Source organism: Crocodylus siamensis, chromosome 7, assembly GCF_052110815.1.
Source record: "Crocodylus siamensis isolate JL-2025a chromosome 7, ASM5211081v1, whole genome shotgun sequence".
Lineage (NCBI taxonomy): Eukaryota > Metazoa > Chordata > Crocodylia > Crocodylidae > Crocodylus > Crocodylus siamensis.
Genome location: NC_143401.1, coordinates 82,131,618 through 82,144,010, shown reverse-complemented (window position 1 = coordinate 82,144,010; position 12,393 = coordinate 82,131,618). Strand labels below are relative to the sequence as shown.

General features: G+C 41.0%; 1 protein-coding gene across 1 annotated transcript in view; it reads left to right on the top strand.

Moving 5' to 3' along the window:
* The window catches only part of HTRA1 (HtrA serine peptidase 1), a 54,059-nt gene that overhangs the window by 23,485 nt on the left and 18,181 nt on the right, over positions 1–12,393 (top strand). Inside the window, exons 2-3 of the mRNA XM_090057226.1 lie at positions 5,654–5,753; positions 6,119–6,323. Of these exons, the coding sequence (XP_089913352.1) occupies positions 5,654–5,753; positions 6,119–6,323 (305 nt within the window). The remainder of the gene's footprint in view (positions 1–5,653; positions 5,754–6,118; positions 6,324–12,393) is intronic.

The following is a 12,393-nucleotide window of genomic DNA, read 5'->3' as shown; positions in this document are numbered from 1 at the left end:
GTAGTAGTGATTGTGGGTATGAGTTTGCCAGCTGCCTAGCTAACACCAGATGGAATTAGAATTCCTACATTTAAACCTCTCCTGCAGTGTGGGAATGGAGTTTATTTTCCAGTTAAAATGTGCCTGAAAATATATGAGTACAACTTTTCTCATGAGATTTTGGTTCAGGCTGAGAGCCCACAAAAGCAGCCAAAAAAAGATTTTCATCACTCAGTACAATTGGAGTGAATAATTTCCAAAGTTTCTCTTCTATCTGGGCTAAAATCTTACAAAAACAGTAAAGCCTTTAAAATCCTGATATTGCTCTAATTTATGACTAAACTTAAGTCAGATCTAGATCTGTATTTGTTTTAAGGTTTTTTTTTTAACTTGTTTCTTTTACGGCAGGCTGCCATTGACATCCTTGTCCACTGTAACTTATCTAGATCTAGATTTTCCCAGGTCTTCCTATATTTTCAGTGAAGTACTGGATGTGAATACCTTGTCCTCTAATGACGGAACATAAGCATGCTACTGACAGCTGTTAGAGACTTTCTTGTAACTCATGTGATGATGTTTGATGCATATCTTTGAAATTCTTTGATTGCCTCAGGAAACTTTTGTTGTGACTCATTAGTGGTTTTATTAGTTGGTCATTAGTCATCATAATTACTTACAAGGATGATCATCAGGAACTTCATTGTGAGACTTTATTAACAAAACACTCCCACGGGAACATTGGGCAGCGTGGAGCACTTTTCAGTAGCAGTACTGTGAAACACAAATAATCAGTTCTGGTTATATTCAGTGAAAAGCATGATCTGCTTTGACCTGAAACCTCCTCTGGGACAGTGGTCTTGTTTAGGCCCAGGTCTCAATTTAGGATATTCTCATAAAAACATTGACAAGGATGAAAAAAACAATTGAGGTACAACAGTGAAGAAATACAGACAAAGAGAAAGTTTACCAACATGGAACCAATACATTTTAATTTTAACAATGAAGAGAGATGGACAGAGATGGAAATTGAATAGCTATTTATATGATTTTACTTGCACCTCAATTTCATGTTGGGTTCCTTAAAAGGCAGGAAGAGGTTTGAGCTTAAAGATGGAGACATTTCAGGAGAAGGACCTAAGTATAGTGAAACTACCATTTAAGGCCTTTCTGTGTTGCCTTCTGCTTTGGTAGGTTGGAAGTAGTGAGAAAAAATAGATAAGGTACAAGTATTGTGTGCCTTCCTCCGCATTTGGAGATGTTATCCTTAGTCAAAACTGTAGATTTGTTTTAATAGTCTTAGGATAGTCCAGTGACCTGACAAAATGTTCTAAAATTGTGTTGCTTACAGCAGCACCTTTTATTTGAATATGGATAATCGTCATGCTTCCAAAAAAGAGCTCTTGCACAAAGCACATTATACTTGCAATTAGCTCCTACCCGAAGAATTTGCAGTGGGCACTAGAACTAGTATTTGAAACATGGAGAAAAATGAAACATAAAATTTTGCCCTGGTTATTATTTACATACACACTTCCATTTTCTACAATAGTTAGAACTGACTGGAAACTACCTTTTAAACACTTGGTTGTGAACAGGAATCCAGGTTTTCCCTTTCCCACGGAAAAACAGAAAAAATATGGATTTCCCCTTCTAATTGGAAAAAATGCAGATTTCTCATCATAATGGAGAAACATGTAGATTTTCCACTTTTGCAAAGAGTTCTCTGCAGGCTGGAAGAGTTCCAGGCTGCAAGGGGCCGGGGGAACGGGAGGAGGATGGTCAGGCAGGGGGTGCCATGTGCCTGTACGTGCTCACACGTGCACATGGCCACCAGGCAGCCTGGAGAGGAGCTCCTGTAGGTAAGTCTTGTGGGGGGAGGGTATTGAGGTCCCCATAGTTAGGGAGCGAGTTGGGCAGGACTGGGACTGCTGCTCAGCCAGGAGGTGTGTTCAGCTTGGGGCCCGGGGATGGAATGCTTAGCAGCAGGGCCTCCGTGGGGAGAGGGATGGAGCCATGGGTGGCTCATCTGGGGTCGGGGATTGGGACTGGCTCCCTGCCACTACATGCACTCCTGGCAGGGGCAAGTGGGGTGCTGCCGTGGGGGGACAGGGGCCTGTAGATCTGGGTTCCTGGCCCCGGAGCCCTGGCAGCTGGGGGTCCCCTCTGGCAGGACTGTGGATGGGGAGTGAGGGGCACCAGCAGGGCACGTGGGGTGTGGGTAGGGAGTGAAGGACACCCGTAGGGGTGGGGGAGCTGTGGTTGGGGAGCGAGGGACACCTTCAGGACTGAGAGGCTGTGGCTTGGGAGTGAGGGGCCTGAACCTGTGTCCTGGTGAGTGAAGGGGGCAAGGGGATCTCTGATTTTTCGTGATAAACCCAAAATCAAATACCAAAATGTATAGGTATTTTTATCATTTATTTTATTTTAGTACTTGAAGCACTGGTAGGCTTCCAAATTGCTTTAAAATAGTAAATATATCAATAAAACATTGTGTTCAATTGTGGCATTTCATTTTAATCACAGATTTTGGGTTTTGTAATCTGAGAGTTTCTTTTAATCAGAGAATTTGCCATTTTTAGACAGAGAAAACATGACTGGGATCCCTGGTCATGAACAACCACTTATGTAAGATTTGTATTATAAAAGATGAGGCAATCTGAATTTTACATATAGGTCTTTGAGACACCACTAGGTTTAGCCTGTATTTACTGTTCATACAGAAGTTGTATTTGGGGTCAATGCTACTGTTATAGGAAATGAGAGAGAGATATGCATTCACATGAGAAGCAATCTCAAATGTATGGGTTTTCCCCTAAAATGTTGCTAGTACAGTTATTTTTGGGGTAGGATCACAGAAGCAATATACACTGAAAATGTTGATTGTTGCTATGTAATGCTTCTGCAGTTGTATAACAGTCTTCAAAAAGACCACTGGCACTGAGAAGCACTAAATGTATACGCAAGAGGGACCCTATTTACCACTCTGTCTCTGTTTCTTATTATTTTTTCTTTCAGTACAACCAAATTTTTGTTTCTCCTAATCTTTTACTGGTTTAAAATCTTTTCAACAAAGTGTCCTGTTGTTTGCAGATTTACTGTAAACAGTTGCCAGTGAAATCTTTCTATAGGCAATACTCTGGTTGTTTAAAAAAAAGAAAAAAATGAAAGAAAACGCAGGTATGTTTTCCATTAAACATGCAGTAGTTCAATTGCTATTGCAAAACCACGTTATAAAACACAAGAATTTCTAATACATAAGAGGAAAGGCAGGGTTGTGTAGCAGTGTGTTATTTAGGTCAGTATGCCATGAATCACTTTTATTACCTAACATTTTTTAAGGCACAATATGAACTTAGTTTTGGTCGCATGATTATGCCAGCCAGACTGCACATTCAGCGTGTGACGTTTATTGGGCAAATAAAATCTCAGTTCTCATACTGAGTCTCCAAAACAGCTCTATCTAATATGGCCATTAGAAGAGCTTTATGTATAATAGTTTTGTGAGCACAATATATCGAATAAGCAAGACATAAATCCTCCTATGATACATTAGTTACGCACCTTTTTGCCCAACTCTAATGATAATCCAAAATAAAGTTAAAGAACCTGGTCCACTTGAGTAGCAGAGAAGGTGTTAACTAGTTTCCATGCCAATATACTCATTCTGTAAAAAAGACTCAGATTGTCAAACTTGTTGCGTATTGTAACTGTAGTTGAGTACCTAGTTACTGCTTCTGTCTGTGTTCAGTGAATAATTTGCTTTTTAAAAGCACTTGGGAGGCTTCAAATATTACGGAGGTGAAAAAGAGGGGTAATTAGAGTTATATGAATAATTGGCCACAATGCTGTCAAAGGACTAACACCCTTGCAATGCACTGCAGATTAGATTGTGGATGATAAAGAATTCAGCCTGCTTTTTGGGATCACACTGTGATATTCCCAAACTGGCAATATTTTTGCATTATTTTTCTCAGAGATTCTCTGCTTTTAGTGCTGAATTTTAAGTAGCAGTGATAAAATTCCTGAAATGAGTCAGAATGCTACCTCTGTATCTATCGATATGATCCTACAGCACATAGGACACATACTATCACAGATACTTAAGTACCGTAAAACCACACTTCTTTTTTCATTTGTGTGATGAGACAAATGATAACAGCGTGAAGAAACAAAAGTACTAGAAAGTTAATTTGTTTATGCAAAAAGTAGAAAACTTTTCAAATTAGCATGCCTGAAACCATTGTGGCTCTGTGTGGTTGGTACAGGTATTAAACATGAGGCATTACATTAGTCCTCCCAACAACTGATACTCTTCAATGTCTTCATCAGTGACTTGGACAAGGGAGTGAAGTGTACTCTGTCCAAGTTTGCAGATGATATAAAACTGGGGGGAGAAGTGGACACACCAGAGAGCAGGGTACAACTATAGGCAGACCTGGACCTAAGTTGGACAAATGGGCAGAATACAATAGGATGTGATTTAACAAGGAGAAATGCAAAGTGCCTGGTCCTAGGGAAGAAAAATGTCCAGCACATCTACTGCCTAGGAAATGACCTGCTCGGTAACACGGAAGCGGAAAGGGATCTCGGAGTCTTAGTGGACTCCAAGATGAACAAGAGTCGTCAGCGTGACGAAGTCATCAGCAAAGCTGACGGTACATTATTGTGCATCAGTAGATGCATGACAAACAGAAGCAAGGAGGTGATACTTCCCCTCTATTGGGCACTGGTAAGACCCCAGTTGGAGTACTGTGTCCAGTTTTGGGTGCCACACTTTAAGAGGGATGTAAATAACCTGGAGAGGGTCCAGAGAAGGGCCACTCATATGGTTAAGGGCTTGTAGTCCAAGCCCTAGGAGGAGAGACTATGGCACCTGGACCTCTTCAGCCTCCGCAAGAGAAGGCTGAGAGGTGACCTTGTGACTGCCTATAAATTTATCATGGGGGTGCAGAAGGGAATTGGTGAGGCTCTACTCACCAAGGCGCCCCTGGGGGTCACAAGAAATAATGGCCATAAGCTAGCAGAGAGCAGATTTAGACTGGACATTAGGAAGAACTTCTTCACAGTTAGAGTAGCCAAAATCTGGAATGGGCCCCCCAAGGGAGGTGGTGCTCTCCTCTACCCTGGGGGTCTTCAAGAGGAGGTTCGATAGGTATCTTGCTGGGGTCATCTGAACCCAGCACTCTTTCCTGCCTGTGCAGGGGGTCGGACGCAATGATCTATTGAGGTCCCTTCCGCCCCTAACATCTATGAATCTATAAACCGTGCTCCCAGCTCATGGAAGGTCAGATATGCCTGACCTTTAAAAATTGGAATACCTCTCTTACATGGGTCTGCCTTTTATTCCAGTGAATAAATATTGCATGTATATGTGGTTGGTTTGTTTTTACACAAAGTATACACAGCATAAATGTGAGTGAGGACAAACAAAAACTCATAAAATACATTGCCTAAAGAAACGCAGCAGGGCAGCGGCTGAAATGGAACTAAACTCACATTTCCTGAGTCCTAGTCTCATGCTCTAGCTGTTGTACTGCACTTCTGCTTATATAGGTGCTTGCTGGAAAAGGGGATCTACGTCAAAATGTTGCTTTGTTTTATTAATGCAGATGTTTTACAGCGATCCTTGTCCTGTCATTTGAAGATCTGAAAAGTTTTCTGTTTTCCTTTTCAGGCCAGGAAGACCCCAACAGTTTGAGGCACAAATACAACTTCATTGCAGATGTGGTAGAGAAGATAGCCCCTGCTGTGGTACACATCGAATTGTTTCGCAAGTAAAGATGTCCAGATTTAACTTTCTATTCCTGTAGATCACATGGCTTAAGTCTGCCAGAATAAGTTATGAGATATACTGGTATAGGTTATAAGAAAGCTACTGGTAAATATTTATCACCCTCACACTCTTAAGTAAATGAGTATGTATTGATTTGTCTAGTTCTGGCACAATTTTTGTACTTAATCTTATGCCATAAAATGTAAATTGATGCTATTTAAAAATTATACTACATTTTCTAAAATATTTAAATATGTCACACGCTTGTTGGCTTTGTGGTAATGGGGACAAGAAATGCATAATTTGTTATCTCTGAACAGTCTACATATTCTGCAAATGTAAATGTTTCTTTCCCATGTCTTCTAGACTTCCTTTTACAAAGAGGGAAGTTCCTGTTGCCAGTGGTTCAGGGTTCGTTGTCTCAGAGGATGGACTAATAGTGACAAATGCCCATGTAGTTACCAATAAACATAGAGTAAAAGTAGAGCTGAAGAATGGTGCAACATATGAAGCTAAAATTAAAGATGTTGATGAAAAAGCAGATATTGCACTCATTAAAATAGATGCTCAGGTGAGTTGGGGAACCAAAGCATTTTTTTCCCCTCATGCTAAACTGTTCTTTCTAAAGTTCTTGTCAATTGTAATATTTAAAGGACGCTTAATTGCCTAGGTCAGAGATGCTCCACCCCCAGCCCTTGGGCCCAGTGCAGCCTGTGAAGCCTTGGAATCAGGCCCACTGGGCTCCTCATGGATTGGGAAATTCGGCAGCGGGGAGCAGTGGCAGTTAATACTGCCACCGTTCCCTGCTGCCAAAATCCTCAACCCCTCATGGCCAATTAGAGCCACACCACCCTTGGCAGGGCCTGATGGGCGCTGGGCCATGCCCTCTTCTCTCCACAGGGCTGGGCCGGCCCCCCTTCATCCTGCAGGGATGGACCACAGCCCTTCCTCCTGCAGGGCCAGGCCATGCCCCCTTCCCCTGTGCATCTGGTTCATGGCTAGGCCACGCCTCCTCCCCCCCATGGGGCTTGGCCATGTCCCCTTCTACTCTGCCCAGTTATGTTGGGGCTGGTCATACCTCCTCCCCCCACCAGGTTGGACTGGGGCTGGGCCATGCTTTGCCCTTCTCTGCAAGCCCCCTTCTCCCATGCAGCTGGATTGGGGCTTGGCTGCATCCCCACAACCCACCCCCCCCAGCCAAAGGGACCCTGCGGTGCCTCCTCTGGGCACTGGATTGGGACCACTAGCCAGATCTGGCCCATAGAGGGCTCCAGCCCTGCCCATCTGACTCGCTGGACAAAAAGGTTGAGCACCACTGGCATAGATCATAAGGTATGTATGTAATATGATAAATTTGTGTACATTTTTAAAAGCTAAGTTGCAATAAATATTGGAAGTTATACGCATACATTGTTTATTTCTGCAACTAATAAAAATAAGTACATTTGAAGTTTGTGTAGACTTCCCAAAGGAAAAGTAGCCTGGACATTTTATATCCAGGATATAATTTAACCCTCTAGCTGTAAGATGAAGTTTTGTCTTGTGCTTACTGCAAAAATGTCTTTGCAAAAATGGGTCATCTCCTGTTTCTCCTCCATTAGATCTTGGGAACCTTTACATTGTATTTACTTTTTATTTTATTCTTGTGGACCCTTTTTGATGAATGGTGGCCTGTAAATATAACAGGGTAGACTGTGTCTTGGGAGGCCCTTTCCTATCCTATATTGAACTTCATTATGTTATGTAAGTGTTACTGGATGCAAGCAATTACCTGCAATCCTTCTTAGACTAGCTTTACTTGCTTGGTCTTTCTAAGTGACCACCATGGAGTCAGTGTAAGAACATTTACCTCTATTCAGGGTTGCGGGGGGCGGGATTTAAACATTCAGGTAGACAGGTAAGCAGGCATTATCTGAAACAACATGGATAAAAATGTATACCTCTTCCTGTGGATTTTAGTTCAAATCTGTTTTTTGTTGGAGTCAAGGGATTTCATTTATATATAAGTTACCAGTTAAATCTCAACTTGTGTATTACTCATGTAGTGCACTGTAATGTTACTACCAGTCTTTGCTATCCGTATAATTTAAAAGCCTCTTTTTCTTTTTTCTTACTAGCAACAGGTCTGCAAATTCCTCATTTCATCCCAAACTTTCTTCCCTAGGTCTTCCCTGACTTTTACTGAAACTGTATAATATTCTATAATCTCACTGTGTAACATAAAATGTTGAGATGGTTTCACTTTATTCTTGCAGATACTGCTTGTTACGTCATATGCATGGTATGAATTCTGCATTGATTTGATAATTTATGTAGTACCAGGCAGGCAATAACTTTCACAATTTGCAGTCTGATTAAAATGTATATATTCAGCAGCAATACATCTACAAAGTGTTTGCTCATTCATGGGTCAAATGAATTAGATTAATTGAAAATTATGACAAGGCAGTGGAGAGGACCTGAGGTGCTGAGGCTGAAAACAAACAGAATGAGAGGTATGGGAGGAAAACAGGGATCCTAAATAAAGGAAGAATGAGGGGATGGAATGACAGTGTTGGTGAGATGGAAAGCAGGGGAGCAAATGTTAGGAAACATGGCAGGACAATGATACAGAAGGCAGAAAAAAGCCCACGAGTATGGGAGGGATAAAATATGCAAAGAAGGTAGTGTAGTGGCAGCTGAAAGGGTTGGGTCAGAAAAGACCAGTTAATGTAGGGGGGAAGGTTAAGAGATTGGGTAAGAGAGATGGCAAGAATTGGCATTCTGCATCATGTGCTACATCTAACACCTGAATTTTGCTAGGTTTTTTTTTCAGGGTGGCTTTATTAAACCTAGAAAAGAAAAACTGTGAGCACCATGGAGTTTAGAGAGTGCTGAGATTTGTTTCTGCAGAGCATTTGTTGGTGGCCCACAGAGAACTAGCTGGCTGGCTCTCATCTCCAGCTGCCCCCACATTTCTCTAGGCTTCTCCTGAGTGGGAAGTGCCTGGAGGTCTGCAGCAGCAGCTGGAATTGAGGAGGAGGGAGCCAATCTAACTGACTGTACAAAAGCAGCCTCTGGCACAAGTTTCTTGAGTTTTTGTTCCTTGGTGTCAGCAAATTCAGACAGATTAAGCATATGTGCCAGCTAAGTTCCTATATTCTTTGAGGCGTTTTATACATTGATTTTTTGAAAAGAGAAAAAGAAAATGGAATGTGTAAAATGTTCCTATACAAGTGGGAAGCACAATCATTCTGGTTGCATGCTGTAGTTATTATAGATGGGCTAGATTTGAATTGTTAGTCAACAATTTATTCCACCAATTTCATTCCTTTAACGTTTGAACACATTCATTGTTTTGAAATTATTTACAATTTTCTTCAGCAAACAGTCGTCAGTTAGCTGGCCATTTTGCAAATGTTTGCATTTTTCCATTCCAAATTTGTTGTAGATCAGGCACAATGTTATATGGTTATGCTACTAATATGTAGCAACTTATTACCTAGTGAATCAATATAACATTCAACATTCACAGTATGCTGCTTAGTTGCATCATTCACGTGGTATGAGTTCTGCATTGATTTGATGATTTATGTAGCTAACCAGTACCAGGCAGGCAGTAACTTCCACAATTTACAATCTGATTAAAATTCATATATTCAACTGCAAGCTCTTTAGACTGTCCTTGCCTTGTTGTGCTTAAAGCTGGTAGGGAAATTTTTGACAAAGCAGACTTTCTTTGGGAAACACGTCATCTTTTGAATTCAGACTTCCTCTGGGAAGGGGTCAGTTTAATTGGTGAGGTTGCTAAAGTCCAGGATAGATGTTAATTTTTCTCTGGAAAGCAGTGAGATTCACCCCCTCTCAGATTATGCAGCTGCCCCATGGTAAGGGCTCTCATCTCATGTGGGAGACTCAGGATCAATTCCTGGTTTTGAATTGGAGAGAACAGGGATTTGAATCTGTTTGTCATATTACAGCTGAATGTCTGAAAAAGGACAATGTACTGTTCTCAGAGATTTACTATTCTGTGTGTGAGTGAGAGAGATTGTATTTTTCCATGAAAAACTTTGAAAATTTGAAACTTTGACATTTTTGCAGAAACCCTTTCCCTCTTAGATTTAATTACCGTACTATTTTGCTTTGTATAACTTGTGCCTCTGTCGTATCTTAATTGTGTTGGGCCTCAAGGCACTAGTATTCGTACCAGAAGTAGTAATAAACTTGCATTTGGTGAATACTGCAGCTAAAAAAAATCATTCTGCATGTGAAAATGCTTCACTGTGCATTCATGTGGAAATAAAAAGAGAATGGATACAGTCTCCTGAAAATTCAGTTTATTGTTTGGACAGTCACTGCTGATTTTACTGTACATGCCTTCAGCTTGATTGTTTAGACATCCTTTTTATATTTAAATACCACATAGGCTTTTATTTCTGAAGCGGGAAGCATATTCACTTCCTTTAGAGAAATTATTTGAAGATGTCATTAAAGACAAAGAACAAATTCTCACTTTTGGTGCAACCATTTTAAGGCAAGATCTGAAAAGACCCAAATATGTCTGCGCGCTGGAAGACATGAAGTTATGAAGTATGAGTCTAGACTCCCCTCGGTGTCCCTAAAGCAGTTCTTGCAGGGACATGCATACTGTTTTCCTTTCAGCTATGGTCTACTGGCTGAGGACAGCCTGCTTGAAGTAATTTGGCTTTTCTGAATGGAATAGGAAATTAAATAAGAGATTAAATTGCAGGCACCAGTAGAATGAACTGGTTTCCACTGCCCACCCTCTTGTTCCACTGAAAAGAACTTTTAAGTCCATGAAAAGCAGCAGCGGGGGGGGGGAGGAGCATAATAATTTATTTTGTTACAGTTTAGAGAAGAGAAACCTTGCATTTAATAAGAATTTCTGTGATTAAATGCAGTATGTTGCGAAAGTATGAAAGCAGGCAATAGTGTCAAAGGCAATCCCAGAAAACCCCCTGACAATATAATTATATAATATTTAAGAAGACATTTCTGAACACAGATAATGGTTATTCTGGGAAGGAGTCCTGGAAAATAGTAATGCTGGAAAAGATGTAAGGGTTATAAGAGGCAGTCTTGATCTAATGATACAGTGTGATTATCCTCTGGGCTGCAAAGTCAGACATCAGTTCAAAGACCAGTGAAGTGATAGGTCATCCCATGTGTACTGATGATTGTAAAGCCACAATAAAACTCTCTCAGAGAGAAAGTTATCAAATTGGAGGGTACTCTGAAGACTAAAATGATAGAGGCGTTAGAAGAATCGTATTTGGAAATGCATTGCAAGTCAGATATTTACACCTCGCTTAAATAAAAACCAGGTTGATTCCAGCCGCCTCCTGGAAGCTACAAACACCAAAGAAGGAAAGAAACTTTTATGGTGGTCTAATAAGGAGAAGCAGGGTTAGCACGAGAGGGAAAGTAAAGCTGAGCAACGAGAAGTGTGTTCTAATGATGATCATTAGATTATCTTTCCAGAAAATCTGAACTCCTGCATGGAAGCTTAACATGGGCTGCTGACACCCATCTTATGTTAGCAGCTATGACATGGCAAAATAGGAAAACATGCCCAGGCTGGGCTAAAGAGTCTCATTCCTTCTTGCCACCAATTGTCTCATTGGCAGGATTTGGCTCTTAATCAGGGATCTGGGTTTTGCATTTGCCATAGAAAAATGCAGTAAAGCCGGGGCTGTCTCATTTTAAGGAGAAGAAACTAGGTTGTCTCCTTTAAAGGAAAAAAATGTGGGAAACAGTGGGATTCCCTTTGTAGGTTGGCAGAGTGTATGCTTATTGCCACTGGAGGGGTCCACCTTTTGTTAGTATCATTGTTATTAAGACCCAGAGCCTGAGCTGCACTTAGACTATTTAACTCCTTTTCTGGCTGAATTCTTAGACCAGGGGTTTTTAACCTTTTTGAGCGAGTGTACACCCAGTGGCTGGTTGAGAAGGCAGGAGTCTCCCAGCAGCCAGTCAATGAGAGAGGGGTGTCCCCCAGCAGCCGACCAGTAGGGTCCTCCCTGCAGCCAATCAGTGGCGTGGCAGAAGAAATGGCGGTGCCCACTGCCTAGTACCCCTTAGGTGATCCCAAGTACTCCCAGGGGTACGTGTACACCCGGTTGAAAACCCCTGTCTTAGACTACACATTTAAGAAGGGATAGTGTGGCTTCTTCAGTGTTTCAGCCAAAATGAGGTTTTCCTATACGTTGAAAGCAGGAATGAAAAATTTTGTATGAAAATATCATTAAAGTATTTTCTTTGCTGAAGCTTTACTTTGGTAAAGTACTGAACAAGCAAAATGTTGTATTTGAGCCTGTACTTGGAAATACTTAGAATATTAAGCAAAATAGCCTTTTATGAGAAGCTAAATTTAAATCCAAATTAAATCATTTTTATGTTTTATAATTTTCCTGATAGCTTTTTTTAATACAGTAACGGGGGGGAAATCTGCAAATCTGGGTATTTATCTTTTCTTCACAATTTTTTTCTATCTTCCTTTTAGCTTCGCCCATTTCATGCCCCTTTCTCCTTGAAGTCTCTGGTCTTAACCTTTCCTATTTCATCTTTCTTATTTTGCTGTTGATATCACTGGCTTGGATACTGAGCCTGCATTTCTGTTCAGTCAGTTTTCTTGTAGCATG